Source organism: Mytilus galloprovincialis, chromosome 1 (genome assembly GCF_965363235.1).
Source record: "Mytilus galloprovincialis chromosome 1, xbMytGall1.hap1.1, whole genome shotgun sequence".
In the NCBI taxonomy this organism is placed as follows: Eukaryota; Metazoa; Mollusca; class Bivalvia; order Mytilida; family Mytilidae; genus Mytilus; species Mytilus galloprovincialis.
The window spans coordinates 14,543,031-14,562,217 of NC_134838.1; the positions used below are offsets into that span (position 1 = coordinate 14,543,031).

The following is a 19,187-nucleotide window of genomic DNA, read 5'->3' on the forward strand; positions in this document are numbered from 1 at the left end:
AACAGAGTCCAACTAAAATTTTCAACAATTAAAATTCCGGGGCCTGTAGATTTGAAAGTTTATTGTGAAGACTGATTATATGTATTAGTCAAAGCTTTTTGAACATACTAGACAGTAGCAATAATTGTTAATACATGTACTAACTAATTTAAAAGACTTATCGTAAATATTTTTACTCTTTCCAAATTTAACTTTAAGTGACAAAATAGATTTGAAAAACTTTTGTCATTTTGAAAACTATTTGGTAAATGGTGAACATGATGCAAAACAATGAGTGCCAGTTAAATCACTGCAATAGAGAGACAGATGTAAAACAATTTCTTGCAAACTTCTCATAATCTACTTTGGGAATTTTATAAGACATTGTAAGAAAGAGGAATAAATGAATCTCTTGCAGTTACATTTGTACTTCATTGTAAATGTTTATATCGTACATGTATTTATACCTAATACTTTGAATTAGTATAAATGAATATATATGTGTGTGCTTAAGTGCCATTTTAATTCCCATGAATATCTGTTCTGAGTTAATACATGAAGGTTTGTATAATTGAGTATTTCAGAAGTCAGGTTTACACCTCTGGGAGAGTTTGGAAAAGATCTGGAAAGTTAGAAGGTCTACACATAAATGATAATTCATCACATATATATATATATAGCTAGTACAGTGCAAAATTCATAAACATATATGCATTTATTAAAGTTGAGATTGCATGTATTTCTAATTGTGTAAATAAAACATGTGAGTGTGTGACTTTCTTAGTGGTCATTTATTGGTTTAAATTTTAAATAAAGTTTGTGTTTAAAATATCTGATATTTCGGAATGGTCAATATTTGTCATTAAACATTTTTTAAATGTAAATATATTGATCATGAGTATGATGATATAATACAGGTTTTTGTTTCATTAAATCATTTCAAAAAATCAAATATATTTTAAGTAGACAAGAAAATATAGTGAAATGTTTGTGAAGGACAACTGACCGAGCTGCTACCATTTGTCCAAAAAAAAAAATCAAAATGCCTTTGGCTACTAATCATGAGGCTTTAGATAACATGTAAAAATCAATGTAACAGCAGGAAGCTAGGCACATGTAAATTGTAGTACATGTTGTATATTTATGCCTTTTATCTTCAAGTTAACAGGTGTTTCAAAAATAAACAATACAAATCACCTGGAGGCAAGCAAAGGTGATTATCAGTATATTATATTATACTATCCCTTCCATGAGATTTGTTAGATATGATATGAAAATAACCTTTACATGTACATATATAATACTAAAATTACGAGGTCCAATTTGTCAGCCGTCATCTGGTAAAAACGACAAATCAAAGAATTCAACTCTATCTATAACTAATATAGGACAATGGTGTAGATTAAAAATTACACCACTCCAGACCCTTTTGTTTTCAGCATAATTAATATTGCCAATAATTAACAAGTTCCGGGTCGAATCCGATACCGATAAAAATAGTATATTCAGCTATTACCTTATCTGTACGTTCCGCATTTGACAGGCGCACCACCAAACGGTGTATTTAGGATTTTGCTATATACACGGGTCATAATCAAAGGACTGACACTAAAAAATTCAATCATTGTCAAATTGTTCCCTATTGTAGTTTTATTCAGCAATCAGCAAGACTTTCTAAGATAACTAATATAGGACAATGCTGTTGATTAAAAAATACTCCATTCCTGGATAGCCAGGATCTTTTGTTTTCCAAATAATTAATATTTCCAATAACTGACAAGTTCCAGGTCGACGGGTTCAAACAGAAAGATCAGATGACAATACCAATTACTAAAATGAGGCTTAGGCATAGTTATATACTTTAATTCAGTCACGGACCCGCGATATCACGGGTGTGTACTTGTATTATATATAATTATGTCTTATTTGTTACAAGGATAAAGTTGATGCTTTTTACTATTCTTTAAAAATTATTGAGCCAGTAGAAATAATAACTGTATGCTCAAGGCTTTCAAATTTATTAAAGTTAATTAACCTTTAACATTAAGAGCAAATTGTATGCATGCTTCTAGAAAATTCATAATCAAAAGACTAAGTTGCTTCTATTTTCAGTAGCAGCTCAGGTATAAATCAGTCTTATTATGCTTTTGACTCTTGCATGGAGATTATAAAATTGTGTTTTCAAATCATGGGTTGTCTCCCTTTATTACAAAACAAAATAAGACTTTCACAAGTCTATAATTGTTATATATGCAAAACAAATTTGAACAAGATCAAAATATTGCAAGTATTGACATCTCCAATCATGTTGATAATCTACCAAAATTAGTCCACCCTTATACATCGATTGTAAATGTTGTAATATAAAAATTCAATGGAGGACAAATCAAAATTTAGAAAAATAAACAGTGTTTGACATGGGAATTGCCAAGGAATATAAGGTTTAAATGCAATATATACAAATGTATAGATGCAATATGAACAACATATATACCGAATTCGTTACTGATTCAGTTAGGCCTAAATTAAAATATTGTTTGTTTGCCCTTTTCCGACCCTATGTTTTGAAACAGGGTAGGTAGGTAAGTAAAATCTTTTATTTTACTTTTCCAAAAAATAACTTAGCTTGAAATATTTTCTGTTATTGGTAGGCAGGTAGGTATAATATTTTATTTTAGAGAAACAAAATCAGCATGGTGTCCTTTTTGTTTGTATTGCTTTCGTTTAAGTATGCTTTTACTAATAAGTTTCTGGGACCATTAGTATAATAGTCTCCAGAAGTTTTGAAAAAAGATTATCGTGTAGAATGTGAAGTTAATTCATATGCACTACTATTTTGTTTTCAAATATCAAAATATAGGGCTGTGTGGCATATTTTCAACATTTATAAACTGGAACTTTAGCATGTTTAAGAGTTTTAACTTGTACTAATATTCTGTACCTCCCATCATGTACTCTTACCTCGACCTAAAGGTTTTCTGTTAGAGATAACTTTATCCTGATAAAATATGTACGGGCAGACATACATTACTAGTAGAAAAAGTCCCTAGAGTGCAGGCATGGGGTAATCGTAATCAGTAATCGTAATCAGCTGTAATCGATTACATTTTGCAGTGTAATCCTATGTAATCAGTAATCATGCCATTTCTGATTACAAGTAATCGTAATGTAATTGATTACATGGCAAAAAACAGGTGTAATCATGATTACTTTTCAATTACTTTAAGATTACATTCATATGATTACTTGCTGATTACAAATCTTGTATATATATGAAAATAATTTTTGATAGACAAGATGAAAATAAGAAAATGCAAAGCTTGAATGAAAAATCATGAAACTAGTAATCACAATGATGACGTGATCATCTATATAACAAATCTGTATAACCAAGTGTTTTATTTTGTTAACAGTTTACAAACGGAAATTTACTCTCCAATATTATTTTGTGAGATTGAGCTCTTATGATACAAGAATATGCCTTGAAAGCATTTGTTTTCCTTTATTGAAAACTTCTGATATTACCTCCAATTTCATATCAGTTTACCCAATATTTTTACATAAATACATTGAAATTCAAATGCAGAAAACATTTAGTTCCTATTTAACTTTGATGGTCGGCATGAATATGTAAGCCCACTTAATTTAAAATGGAAGTTAAAACCAGGTTTCATTTATTGACAAAATTGAATAAATTTTATTTTCCATAAATTCGTGTATAAAATGTGCTTTCTTATTTTTATTCTTTATTAACTTTAAGCCTGAAGGCTCACCAGTATAAACAAGTACATGTACAGTGTATACATATGGCATAATATTGCAAACAATATGCATAGTAAACAATAGGTGACGTCAGAAGTTTCATCAATACAACAAACTGTTTCTTAATATAAAGAAAAATGTATAATCTTTCCTAAGTTACAAAACTGTTTTGTGTTTTCACCTGACAATAATTCTATTAATTTCAATTAGATCAAGTATTAAAAATGTTCAAACAAATAATGACAATCAACCACTTTTAACTTTATTGATATTGTTATTAAGACAATAAAATTTTAATACCCAAGCCCACCTATTGTTTGTTTAAAAAAATGGAAGTAGTGATTAACACCTGTAAAAACATTAATGGATGTGTCAATTAAGTCCCAACAGACAATAAAACTATACTTAATTTTTCCTTATTTCATTTTCAGTTTTTTGTTAACAAGGCAGTTGGTTACAATTTGAAGTTAAAAATAAAGTTATATCTTTTACATAGAGAAAGACACTTGTCTATATCAAATTACACATGTTACACCGTAACTGTAACTGTCTTGTCTATAAATTCTTTTAAAAAGATGAATAAATTAAGGCTTTTAAAAAAATCACCAAAATAAGCTTTATTGTGAGGATAAAAAGTTATCAAAAAAACTTTGATATAGCAATATACAATGTAATCATAAGTAATCTAAAGTAATCATGATTCAGGGGTGTGGAAATATTTGTTGTGAGCACTTGTCCCTGGGCAAGTAAAACAGTAAATTTCACTTGTCTGGGAAAAAAGTTACTTGCCCCGATGGTCCCAATAAATATTGAAGTATTTAATTGTTAGCTAATATCATGAATATATGATTCTTAGCACTTTTTTGCATCACAAACAAATGAAATCCATTTGTTTATTTTGTGTAAACCTTTAGGAAAGTAGGAAATGGGTTAACATCAATGGGACAGAAACCTAACAGCAAACCAACCAATGAGATAACATAATGCAGAGGACGATTTTACAGCAGTTTTTTGTTTAAAAAAATTGTAGCCAGTAGGTACATATACTAAATAATTTAAGAGGACAGTTAGTGAACATGGTGAAGTTTTGGTGTTTCTCTCTAGTGACACACGTTTTGTTTCTTTCGTAATTGTCTCGAGGGGCAATTCAATCATCTCTTCTATTTACCACTTTGACAACAAATGATGCTGACCTGTCTTCTATAGATGAGACAACAAATTATTTATTTTACGAATTTCCATCCAAGATAGCCAGGGCAATCTAATGTACACTATGTCTGAAATTCTGGCTTTCGAATCTTTTTTAAAATACGTGTTCTTCTCCATCTGCGTTTTAGGTTTTCTACTCGACTCATAACTCTTTTTGTCTTGCTTAACCGGTGTCTTTAATATTTAATATTTATCAATCTGACTGTCGATACAAAAACTAAAGAAAAGTACTTCCGGTGAATAATGGATAAAACCTAATCGACAATCCCGGGTCAATGGAAAAAATCAATGCAATGTTACGCAACTCGGGTTCGCATACCTATTTTTTTATCAATTTCCTTATCAATCTATTTCGGTATTATGTAATATTTTTCGTCATGGACATTGATGTTTATTGGTTTCTTTACATAAATTAATCATCTTTATATGTTTTGGAATTAATTCTACATTTTTGTTGGATTTGAACTTTGTCTTGTATATTTTTTTTACTTGTCCACGGGCAACCGAGACAAAAATAATTACTTGTCCGGTTGTTCAAATGTAAGAGTCGGGCGAGTCGGGCATAGCATTTCCACACCCCTGTGATTACAATAAAGAAAAGTAATCTAATGTAATCGATTACATATGAAATAGGGTGTAATTGTAATGTAATCGATTACATTTTATTAACAAAGTAATTGTAATTTAATCGATTACATTTTAAAGTAATCGACCCCATCCCTGCTAGAGTGTTTAAATTTCCGTGTGTGCCTGTGTTTCCAATAAAAATGCTACAAGACTTAAAACTCTCGCATTTATAAATGATCTGCATGGAAAATTTTTTACTGCCAAATATTGTCTACTTTACAGACCTTTGGTTCATGTCAGATATAAATAATATATCAATGCTGGTCGAAGGCATCGTTAACATAATCATCTTGATCTACAGATCACCGAAGGCCATCCCTACAGTACATAGGATACAAAATCTACACACGTTGATAATTTTGTATTGGACCAACTTTTGAATGACAGTAACCCTGCTCTTCAAGTTAATACACACAGAGTAACATTTGCCATATCAGACAAATCATGATTTCAAATCTTTCAAATCAATTTCAGACAATTGCTTTGAAACTCTAATTTCAAGTGTTCATGTCAAACACTCAAGTGATACCAAACAGGGACAAGACCTTACACGTCAGAGGCGGATTTAGAGGGGGGCCCAGGGAGCCCGGGCCCCCCCTTTTTGGAAAAAAATTTGGTTGCCTATTTAGGAAATCACTGAAGCCTTAGGTCAGTCAGTGGGCCCCCACTTATGAAAATTTCTGGATCCGCCACTGCACGTACAGGGAAGATAAAACCCGAGGATTCCGGTAAAAACACTTTGAGCGGGAAATACAATTATAGAATTTCTGGTAGGAACGAAAAAATAAAATAAAATCTTGCTGGTAAATAAAATACAAATAAAAGATTTTCAGGCGGAACAAATTTATAGGGTCGGTCGGTAAAGGGCAAACAAACAATATTTTAATTTAAGCCTTATTGAATTCGGAAACTATTACAGAGTAGACCACTTTCAAGTTTGTCCGTCACCAGAAAAAACTCGTCAATTATGTGAGACTTTACCAGATAAAGGGGATCGCCTGTATTCCTGCACTATAAACGTTCATCATGATCAAGCATCTTAGACAAGAAATAATATTTATTCTGTAGATACTAAATCACATTTCCCTAATGATACATGTAGTAGTGCTGAAAGACAATTATGAGGACACAATTTGCCAAATTATTCGTGCAATTTAGCTTTATAGTTTTCCAACCACTTGCTCAACATTGGAACGGAAGTGACTACTCCACTAAACAAACGAATGATAATTACTAAAACCAAAGTTTTTGACGAAAATGCATCGAACTTGAAATTTATATATTCAACATTAATTCGTTAACAATTAACCAATCCGGAGATTTCCAGAACTGTACAGTGTACTGTAGACCGAATAATCTGTCTCTTGTGTGGGTACATTTGTCATTTCATATTTTCTTTTCATCATTTGGCTATTTATTATTTTTTTTTTTTTGTGTCCACACGTGGACACACACAAAAAAAAAAAAATAATAATAAATAGCCAAATGATGAAAAGAAAAAGAAAATATGAAATGACAAATGTACCCACACAAGAGACAGGTTATTCGGTCTAAGTGTACTGCTACCAGTTAATTTAAGGTTTTCCTTCAGAAACATATATCACATTAATCTATTCATTATATAACAAACGATTTTTCCATCTGATGCATATAATTATTAAAATTGTAAACCAAAACTGCAAAAGTCTAAAGGCAAAGCAGCAATTTCACTGAGCAACTTCACTTCAGCAAGCAAAATTATGCAGATTTTTTTACAGACGACAAACTTACTTGGTGACATGTTGGTAAATCTAGTTGAAAACTCGGCCCAAACAAGAACAAAATAAATGCCAACTTCAACATTTCAATGGGCAGGTTGATGATTTTATGATGACAGTGCCCGTTATTCAACACACAGGGCTGATAGCACGTCCAAATATTGTTCTATTCCAACGCACAATGACAATTGCACCGGAAGTTATTATGTTTACAAATTCATTTTGTATGTTTTTTTCTAAATTTTAAAATCTGTTTGCTTATCTTGGCCATCGATTATGTTTTACATTAAAATGTTTTTGGTATAATTTTATTAATTTTTTGTATTTAAAACTTATTCTCACTCTATCGTGACCTCCAATGTGCACGCGAGATTTGGCGTTGCCAAGGTACACGAACTGCAAGATTAGTACCACTTCTGTCAGACAAATAGATTTATTTGATAAGTTAAAGGCCTGGAATAAACATGGCATCTAACACTTTATCTTCACGGAATCCCTATCCATTTCCTAAAGTACAAAATGATGCAGACTTTTACGGTCCAACATTTTCAGAGGTAATATTTCCATTTTAAATTATTGTCAATGTCGTGTAAAAAAGTTTATGTGATCATGTTAACTTTATTTTCGGACAGTCAGACCGCATTAGGTATCTTAACTCTTAATTGGAAAAGTGACAGCTATCATCAAACCATTAACGAAATCAAAGGAAAAATAAAAAATTTAAATGAACATGGAATTTTAATCAACTTAAACTGGACACCAGGACATGCCAACATAAAAGGAAATGATGAGGCAGACTCCCTGGCAAAAGAAGCTGCTAAAGAAACAGAAACACTAGCAGTTGATGACTTAGTATTTACAAAACAAGATGTAAAAAAAGCAGCTAGAAATTCAGTTACAAAAAAATGGCAACGCAGATGGGAAAACAGTAATGCTGGATGTTATTATTTCAGATTTCATCCTGAAGTTAAAAATAACGTAAACAAAAATTTCCCGTCAAAAAGAATGTACAACATAATCAACAGTTTATGAACAGGTTATTCTAAATTAAATGCATACCAATTTACATGTATAATAAACCAGCACATCAACTCGGAAACCTGTGATCACTGCAAACAAAAAGAAAATGTACAACACTACCTTTTTGAATGTGACCTGTATTCAGATGCCAGAGACAAATTATTCCATCAAATATACTTCATAACAGGACAAATTCCAACAGATTTAGACAATTTATTAATCAATTTGCCAAATGCAGAAAGTATCAATCAACTATTAGCGGAGTACATAGAGGAAACAAACCGTTTTAGTGGATAATTTAATACAAATTTCTTTTAATTTTTAATATTTTTTAATTTTTCATGCCATTTCGATAACCTAATTAACCATTTTTTTCTTTTTTTTACTTGATACATTTATATAATTCTATAATATTTTAAAGCGCCACCTACAATATCTAAGTACAAAGGAGAAACTACATTAGTGATAATAATTTTACAAGAGAGGATAATTCACAAGAGAGATTACTCTGTCATCACGACAAAGATTGAAGATTGAAGATTGTTAGGGTGTTCAAGTTTTTTTTTGTACCAAATTCTGTTTGATTAAATGATCTCATAATCTTTCAGAACTTTCTTTCCTGAACATTTTGAGCCTAAGTTTTTTACTGTAGGACAACACATCTCCGAAAAATTAATGTTTGAAGGTTTAAAGTTTTGACCATTTTATGGAATTCTATCTGGTTGCATATGTCCATGTGCTGAAAAAATCTTTTGTATTTCGAATGCATTGACTTTGAGTCTCTCAGAATTATTGGTCATCTATATTGGATCACCAATTTCTTTTCTCTGTTGTATAATCCAGCCGCATTTTTGCGCCTGTCCCAAGTCAGGAGCCTCTGGCCTTTGTTAATCTTGTATTATTTTAATTTTAGTTTCTTGTGTACAATTTGGAAATTAGTATGGGGTTCATTATCACTGGAGTAGTATATATTTGTTTAGGGGCCAGCTGAAGGACGCCTCCGGGTGCGGGAGTTTCTCGCTACATTGAAGACCTGTTGGTGACCCTCTGCTGTTGTTTTTTATTTGGTCGGGTTGTTGTCTCTTTGACACATTCCGCATTTCCATTCTCAATTTTAACTTCTGAAGCAAATGATTAAAAGTTAAAGATATTAAAATTTATTTGACGTATCTATAGTTTACATTTACATTACAGACATGGACATGATTGTATATGTTAATGATGACCAAGACATACTTCCCTAGGATCTCTGAATCTGAAGGAAAAAAACCTGCATTGGTTATCTTAAACAACAACATATACATTGAAATACATCAAAGTACAAAAATGCATCTTCAAAAAATAACACAATGTGTGCAGATTCATATGTTTTGGGTTTATATACAAATGTATGTCAATATTGCAATACACCTTAACGATATTCCCCTATTTCCAACTGACCCGGGAATCTGTCCTGCTTGAACTATTGTCACTTCTATACAGCCTACAAATATTTTTCATAGTACAAAATTGTACATGTATCATTTAATTTTCTTAATATAGATGATAATACACTTGTTATACATGTACTGTACATGTAGCTTAATGTTTTTGAATTACTTCAGTATTAACATTATATTTCAGAAAGAACCCTACAAACAAGCAACCCATTTAGCACAGAATGAAGATCCATGGAATAGATTGAATTCAAAATGCACTCTTAGTTCTTCAAGAAGAGAAGTGTTTCATTTTGACCCTCAAGCACCAAAAGACAGTTTAGATTTTATACTAAAATCAGAATATGATCATCATGATGAATTTCTGAGAGCTAAAAATGAAACATTGTATCAACCTGAAAGTAAAGGTTCAGAGCATGGGTAAGATAAGAATTATACCTTAACTGTGTATTTAAAATTAAGTTTCCCCATTTAATATCGATTTGATACTGATACAAAGTAACATGTACATGTAGATATCAATTTCATTTTAAATCTTTTAAAATGCGGTCATTTAAAATTCTTTTTAAATTATTCAATCTTACAACTATCGAGGACATTATACATTATACAATAAGGCTTATAAAGCAGAATTCTGTTTGTTTATTGCTAATCTGCAAGCCAGCAAATTGTTCTTACTGAAAACAAGGACATTATACATTAAGTCTTAAAGCAGAATTAACTGTATATTTGTTTATTGCTACCTATAGCTATAAGCCAGCGAGTTGTTCTTACTGAAAAAATTTTTGAGGTTTTATTCATATTTAAAAAAACTTAAACCATACCTATCGCTTCGTTATTCAGGGTTTTATAGGTTTTTCTAGACATGGTTGCTGCTGTTACTATAAAACAAATCTGATAGATATTTCTTGCTACAGAAAAAAGGACTGAAAGTGTGTTTTTGTTTGTCTATTTGTATGTTTATATTTGTTTTCTTTTCTTTCAGGAGAGTGTTAAAAAACAGAGAAATAGAAATTGTTCCTGTCAAACCATATCTATGCCACCCTCTACATATAACTGACCAGAAAAAGAAGGATAGCATTCATACCATTGAAAATGCTATAGGTAAGATTAGATTGTTTCTTAAGAAATAGATGTTTCTTCTGCAATGAAAAATCCTTGAACCTGCATCTGAAAAAGTATAAATACACAAACACAATAAGTACCCTAGAGTAGTAAAGCATGAACAGATGCATTTTTTTTTATTCTTATGATTTCCCCCCTGTTTTGCATGACCGACCCTCCATCATACACATGTACCTGTTTGTCCTACTATAGATCCCATATTCTCAGTTTCTTTCTAATTGCAACATTTATTTTTCTGTACATGCATTCCTCAATGCTTAATTTGATATGATAGGAAATGAAAGACATGTATTCATGATGGCTATATATTACTAAGGAATGTCATGTAGAACAGAAATTTCAGACTTTTTTATAGGGGATTCAGAGATGGTGACTGGGTCTAATTAAACTCCTTGGTTCTAATGAGGTTATCAATATTCTTAATGTGTTTTGAAATAATCATTGGTTATAAAAATTGGACAAACAATGTTCATTATTTTTTATAATACATGTAACAGATAATTCAAACAAGCTTCCCCTCGGCTCTGGTATAAACTATTATCAGATTATAATTTTCATAGTTCATAATATTATGCTACAAATTTATAAACTAAAATTCCAGACATTATGTTAAATCAATTAGAAAATTTGGAACTAAATAAAAAAAACATGCAATATTTTAACTTGTTATAAATTAAACATATTGACTTTTCAGATGGGCACCACACACAGACAACAAACAAAGGGTATTCTCGTAAACCTGATGGTGGATTTTTCACAACCTAGGATTATCTCCCCTTTAAACTAAAATTATTTATTACATGTCACTAACTATTATACATTTCAAAGTGAAAATGTTATAAAACGATGAAATGAAGAAATGTATGAAAAGAATTTTGAACTTAACTTTAATTTTGGTCAAATGTATGAAGGCTGATGTTGGTTGATTCATGTTGTATAATCTATAGCAGTTGTATTTATTTATGATACTAGTAAAGGCTAGGCTAGCTTCTATTGGTCAGATAAATATATATATTTTAATACTCATTCTTACTATAAACCTCTTGCTTATTTCTAAAGAACATGCATACTAATACTAAACAATATGTTTAAAGCACTAACAGTATGCTTGATCTACGCTTTCATCTGTCTTCCACTAACACTTTAGTCTTTTACCATGTTTTAACATTTACACTTCTGGTATCTGCTTATTCTGGCTTGGCTTTTAATTCCTTTTTTTATTGGTGGAAGTATTTTTTTTTGGCTATTTTAAATTAATTTCAATCTAAATTTTCAACATTTGCATTTAACAGTATTTATTACTTAGCTTTAATGATATAATCAGTATTTGAATAATGTAATCAGCATTTGATTATGATAAAAGTTGTAAAGAAAAGTTCTGACAGTACTATTTTCTCAATCCACATTTATATGGTTGAGGTATATTGTTTAAGCCTAATATATATAGACTGTAGGACTTAATTGATTTGAGCTTGAGCTCATCCATAATCTATGACTAGTTTTTAACATTGAAGAATTTTTCATTAGTTTAGTTCTGAGATAGTTTGTTTTTCTGTGTAATGTCACATTTTATACCCATAAAACCAAACAAGTCACATGCTTTTGGCAGAAATCAATGTAGAGTTGGATCAACAATACATTGTTTGCATGACATGTTAACTTATGGGAAATGTCACCATATCATTGGTTTCCACCTTGGTGAGTGGGTTAAAGTGTGGTTTAGTTTTTTAAGTGAATTTTGTTAAAATCATTCGAGAAATCTATTCTCTCATAGCGAAAGTGTGAAAGACTTTAGATAGATGGATAAAAACTGTCAACGTTGAAACAGAAATTATCTTGGAACTCTTTTATTTTTGCATGTTTTTACTGACTGGACATTTTGTGAAGTTATTAGATCATAGTATTTGCTACTAACTTTTCCCTTTTTCTCCTCTAACTTGCATCCTATAGAAAGCTCCCACAGTGATGGAACTAATGGTGGTTATTCAAGGAAACATGATGGAGGATTTTACTGTACATAGGAAGATTCTTCTGTACATAACTTACTAACACAGAGACCAGCATAAAACAGAGCAAATAACCGGCCATCTTGTTGTTTTATAATATCTTTTACCTCTAGATCTTTGTTCTTATGATGCAATGCTTTTATAATATTTATATGTAATTATGCAAATTTTCTGAATAATTGTGTGATGTAGTTTACAGTATTAATTAATCAGCATTTAAATTTATATTAGATTTATAATACCAAAATACAATTTTAGATGTGACATCGATTTACAAAATGTACATAAAATATTATTTTTGAAAAAATTTATTCATGACAAAAATGTCCTTTTGAATATTTTATATTAAAACAGTTTTTTTCTTTTCCAAAATTTTGGAGCTTAATTGATATAGAAAGAAAGGCAGTGAGTTCTTGTTATTTTAAACATAGATACATACTATTAGAATTTTTTTATATGCTTTTTTATTGAAGCTTTAAACCAGTGACATTCTGTGAAATACTGTGATATTTTTAGAATTTGATCAAATTGATTTTTGTTCTGTTTCTTTATGTCATTACAATCAAAAACAAAAATCATTTGATACAACTTCATATGCTTAATCTAGATGATTTATGGATGTATGTATCCTCATATTTTACTTTATTTTGTAGACTTCAAACGTATACAAGATGTTTGTGATGATATGCATTGATTTGTGATATTTTATAGTTATTATTAAATTTACAATTTAGTAATTTGAAATATTTTTCTTTATTCCTCCCACAAAAAAAATCAGCAATAAAAGCCTGGCTTCAAAGATATTGTCTTAAGGTGGTATAAATCTACATTTGTAAAAAATCACTCTGATTGCAAACAAAATTCTCTGTAATTGACATTATCAAGGTGATTCATCTCTTGATTGACAACATATTTGTCACATTTTGAGGACATGCTTTTTAACAAAGAATCACATGGGAACAAACTGTGCTCCTCTTACTGACTTGTTCCTTTATTTATATGAGGCTCTCTTCAAACAGGACTTCTTAGGGCTTGGGTAGAAAAAAAGAAGTTAACAGTATCCTTAAACTTCACTTTTCGCTATATAGATGACATTTTCTCACTAATTATTTCAAAATTTAGTGACTATATGAAAGGCATCTATCCTATCAAAATCGAGATAGAGTATACAACAGAAACAGTTAAATCTGCCACTTACATCTAGAAACTAACAAAGGGACGGCTTTGACTTTCCTATTGTCAACTTTCCATTGCTATGTAATGTTGTTCCAGCAGCACCTGCATACAGTGTAGATATCTCCCAGTTGATTAAAATTCTAGGCATTAATTTCTTATTCCTTGATAGTTCCAAGTGATGGAGTTGAAATCATCAATTAGTAAATTTTATGGATGCATTTAGGATGACCATTATGGAATATCTGTTTCACAGAAGACTACAGATATGTTCCTTATGTGGTTACACAAGCTTGTTCCCAGAATGTCAGTGGATTAGATTGATCAGAGGGTTTGTACTCACATGAGCAACACGACAGATGCCTTATGGAGCAGGATCTGCTTACCCTTCTGGAGCACCTGAGATCTCCAGATTTTGGACAGGTTCACATTGCTCAGTCTTAAGTTTTCTATGCTGTGTTTGTACTGTTGTTGGTCTTTTTTTGATTTTTTTAGCCATAGCATCGTCTGTTTATTTTTCGACAAGGTTTGGGAACCCCCTTAATTAATCACAGTATCTGTTAACTATGAAACTTGACACTCAGATGACTGGCAGTGTACAGAATTCATCATAATAATATGCAATTAAAATTACAATATTATCTCAATTTGGTTGATAATGATAATGATAATCTCATACTAGTATTATAACACTTAAATGTTCATTGATGAAGTAAAAAGTAAAATCACAAAAGTACTGAACTCTGAGGAAAAATCAAAACGGAAAGACCCTAATCAAATGGAAAAATCAAAGGGTCAAACACATCAAAGGAATGGATACTACTTTTGGATATTTATATAGAGATGAAAATAATTCATCTTTGTTTACAACAATGTATAATGACTAACAATTATGAAATCAAATGATTTATTCAAATAAATAAATTACAATGAAACAAGCAACAGAAGTTTAGCACTTATCTTAAAATAAAATCTTTTTTTTTTTTTTTATCTTATATCAATCTAGTTGCAAATAAACAGTATAATAATCATGTATTGTCTATTTTAACATTTCACCTAAATAAAAAAATATTGCATTTCTATCATCACTCAAATTAGATCTTCAAGTGTAAAATGTTTGATTATCTACAAATAAATGTTCATGGGTACGTCTTAAGGGAGGTACCTAGACAATGACTGTATTATGTTATATCTTTTGGTTTTTTTTGTTAGAGAGTTCAGTTTTATTGGCAGATGTTTGAAAGGTTATGTTTCAATTATTCAAAACTTTGTTTTAAACTCAACAATTTAGAGCTTGGCATTGACTTTTAAAACTTCTGTCTATTGCTGAAGATTGAAACTTGACCTCAACATAAAATAAGGATACTTGGGATGATTGCTAATGAGACAACCAGCCAGCATAAAGGTCATTGTACGGCCTTTGACAATGAGCAAAATCCTTACCACATTGCAAGCTATAAAAGGCCCAGATATAACAAGATGTTAAACAATTTAAATAAGATAACCAATAGCCTGATTTTATACAAAAACAACTAACATGATAGAGTGATATACAGAAACAAATGTCAACCATTGCATTGTAGGCTTCTGATTTGAGATTTCTCTGACAACCTGAATGTGGCCTTATTGTGAACACTTGGCAACTCAAAAGAATGTTTATTGTCATTTTTGGTGTTCATAGGTTCAGTGCCTTTCAAATAGATGATTCTATATATTTCCTAACATTATAATACATATCCTAATTGGCACCTTTGTATGGCCGGTCAGCTTCCATCACAGTAACAATATTCAATAAGTACAATATCACTGTGTATTATCAGTACACCGGATATAGGTACTAACCAAGCAGGCATGATCGATTTTGACCTTCCATGGTAACGAAAATCTTTGTTTTGCTTTATCAATATTCAACGTATATTTCTCAACATTTGAAATTCCTGCTCCCAAATAATTTTCGCATCGATTTTTTCCTATTCATAAAACAACTCTGATATTCTAATAAGAAAAATTAACTTGTACATGGGCAAATAGTTGTGAATGTCAACACCAACTTTCAATTTCGATACAGTTCTTGAGACATTTGCATGCTTTATCTGAAAGAAAGGTAATACAGGGCAAAAGTAATAGTTACCAATCATAAACCTACTTGTGATTACTCATTCTTTAAAACTTTTAGGGTAATAAACAAGTATGAAAATAAAGTTTTTGTGTACAGTGTACAACAACTGAACTATGCTCTATGGTTGGATGTTGTCTCTTTGGCATATTCCCCATTTCCATTCTCAATTTTAACGTATATAAGGATTTATGTGGTCAGCTAAACACCATACACAACGATTCTTTAGCGATAAAATATAAAAAAATAACATATGTATGAAAGATTTCAATGCCAACTATACTTATTTAACACACAATGACCTTCTATCAGAAAAAGAGATGCAATGAATATAGAATTATATCGGATGAGACGAGGGCCAACTTCTTTGACAAGTATTTGCACATGCTTTTACAATGTTTTAGTAATCCCTCTTGTTTTGGGAAAATAATGAGACATCTGTAATCATCAATCTACAACCAAATCATTTCTTAAAACAGCACTTATGTTTAGATTTAAGTACACATTGATATTATGTAAACAAAACAAAGATTTTCATTACCATGTAAGATCAAAATCGCTCACGCCTGCTTGGTTAGTACCTATATCCACTGTACGATGATACACGGTGAATATGCATGTTCATCAAAAAAATAATTAGGTTACAAAGTAGTAATTCCAAAATTTTAACAAGAATAGACTAACAAATACATAGACATACAAAGCACAAACACTTAATTCTTAAACATGATTATTTCAGTACATTTTGACAATTTTAGACAAATCCTTAAGTATCTGTATTTTGATTAATTAAAAATCAAGATGGCACAAGTTAGTATTTCATATAATCTCTAACATAATATCATTATTATGTTAATAAACTGAATTACAGTGAACATGTTATTCTATCAACATACATAATAAACATGTTTTTATCAAGGACCAACCCACGGGGGGATCTCTTCCTATATAAAGGTATATACATATGTGCCGCTGGAATGGGTCCCTTTTTTGATCCGTCAAATATATCAATGGGGTGCAATTTTACAGAGGAAATATATCAATAGGTAGTAATTGACCGATTGTGATATATCAATGGGTGATAAATATATGAATGGGTTATGATTTCGCTGTGAAATATATGTATAGGTAGGGATTTCACAATTATTCAATATATGAACGGGGGGTGTTTTTAAAATCCCAGCTGCACACCTGTACCCAAAATCCCATGTTGAGACCCCCCCGTGGACCAACCAGATTTGATAGAATGCACCATACAATCAAACTTATCCACGAATACATATTCATTTCCAAATTAAGAAGTCATATACAATATTAACAATAACATGTACCCTTTTTACAATTTTGAATTAACAATGATTAAATGCAACATTAACAACTTGAACAAATGAACATACAAAATTTGCATGACAAAATAAAATAAACTCAAGAATTGCACCACTTCTTTGTAGACACAATTTTCATTTTTATTTCGAGGTCATATATACATTGTTCTTTATACTTGTCTCAAATTCAACATACTTAAATGATTGTGGAACTTATCAAAACTGATGGAAAATCTCATTCATAGTGGCATCAGAATCTTCCAATTAAAAAATCAAAAATCAAAGGTCATTGATAAAAAATATCTCTGCTATTATGTCTATAGAGAATGCCTTGAAATCAGTAAAACATAGTTACTTTTTCACCTTTCTTTTAGGATTGAAAAACTATTCATCAGATTGTTTAAGTTAGCTTTTCTATTTCCAACATCAAAGAAATTAATTGTGGTAGCACATCTTTTTTATTAACTATACATAAAAGGCACACAAAAAGATAACAATATTGATGTCCCTTTTAACCCTTAGGCAAGATTAGGATAAAATTCTTAAATGTGTAAATGTAGTTATGTTACTATCAATGATATTGGCAACATATTTAAATTGAAACAATGTATGAGCTTTCTTAGCTTTTTTTTCTTTATTTTTTTTAAGTGAAAATGAATCATGAATTTTGCTATGTTTTCCATAATTGAATAGAATATGCATTTCATCTTCTTCTACCATTCATAAAAACAGAATATGCATTCTGCAAATACTTTTTTGTTGATATGAAATAATGGATTTTCTATTTTGTTCATTGCTTTCATACTATATATCAAACATCCATTTTATCATAGGAAACACTATATATTTATGGAACTTACAATTTTTGAAATTGAGGGCAGTTTCTGATATCACATTTTTAAATAGTAAACAAAGATGCACCACAATGATACAACATGTAATAGTTCATCAATTATGAGTGTATGTTGACAAAAAAAAACAACACATTTAATCTAGTCATCTTTGAACAAAAAATAAACAGGACATAACTGAAACAAACATGTAAGAGTGAAAAATTTATTATAAATACAGTTAATTTTCATGAATTACCAGAAAATATTGAAAATTTATTATGGGTGGAATCACCTTCAAAATCAAAATATGTTCTTAGTACATAGTAAACAACAATACACCTTTACAAAATTTATAAGTTCTAAATTTTCAATAAAAGAAGGCACATAAAATAATTTCCTCAATTATGTTTCCATTTAAATTTCTTTTACCGTAAATCAAATCAATATTAGAATGAGTATTGAAAGGCTTGTTCAAATTAATGAATATTATATTTTGTTTTTGATGCAGCACTTTTTGGTCGGACTTCCTTTGTTGGTGGGTTGGCAGTTTTTTTGTAATAGTCATGGATTTTAACCAAACGTGTCTGTACATCTCCCAGTAGAGGGCGCTTCAATGGTTCTCCATCCCAACATTCTTGCATCAATTCCCAGCAATCTGTATCAAAAACTGCTAATCTCTCTGGACGTAAACCTAAAATAATAGAACGAAACAGGTTGTTTAAAAAATATGTATTTGCAAAATTAGAAATACAAGCAGCATGATGTTTTTAATTCAAGTTTTTAGATTTAGATAAAAGTTATTGAAGTCATAAGATTTCT

The 19,187-nt window shown here is 30.5% G+C and overlaps 3 protein-coding genes across 5 annotated transcripts in view; 1 reads left to right on the top strand and 2 right to left on the bottom strand.

Moving 5' to 3' along the window:
• The window catches only part of LOC143066455 (endosome/lysosome-associated apoptosis and autophagy regulator family member 2-like), a 37,952-nt gene extending 30,426 nt beyond the window's left edge, over positions 1–7,526 (bottom strand). The window contains exon 1 of the mRNA XM_076239378.1: positions 7,348–7,526. Within this exon, the coding sequence (XP_076095493.1) occupies positions 7,348–7,419 (72 nt within the window). The 5' untranslated portion in view covers positions 7,420–7,526. The remainder of the gene's footprint in view (positions 1–7,347) is intronic.
• A 165-nt stretch (positions 7,527–7,691) lies between these two features.
• LOC143066502 (protein CFAP276-like) lies at positions 7,692–13,658 on the top strand. Of its 2 annotated transcripts, none has more exons than XM_076239418.1 (4): positions 7,692–7,888; positions 9,978–10,210; positions 10,776–10,894; positions 11,610–13,658. In XM_076239418.1, exons 1-4 carry the CDS (start codon positions 7,799–7,801, stop codon positions 11,678–11,680), a joined length of 513 nt encoding a protein of 170 aa, XP_076095533.1. In that variant the 5' UTR covers positions 7,692–7,798; the 3' UTR covers positions 11,681–13,658. The 2 variants fall into 2 exon arrangements, with proteins under 2 accessions (XP_076095533.1, XP_076095538.1); XM_076239423.1 differs by having other exon boundaries at positions 12,866–13,658.
• Positions 13,659–14,984: 1,326 nt separating this feature from the next.
• The window catches only part of LOC143066472 (dual serine/threonine and tyrosine protein kinase-like), a 37,421-nt gene continuing 33,218 nt past the window's right edge, over positions 14,985–19,187 (bottom strand). For both annotated transcript variants that reach the window (XM_076239392.1, XM_076239398.1), the window contains exon 13: positions 14,985–19,059. In XM_076239392.1, the coding sequence (XP_076095507.1) occupies positions 18,845–19,059 (215 nt within the window). In that variant the 3' untranslated portion in view covers positions 14,985–18,844. The remainder of the gene's footprint in view (positions 19,060–19,187) is intronic.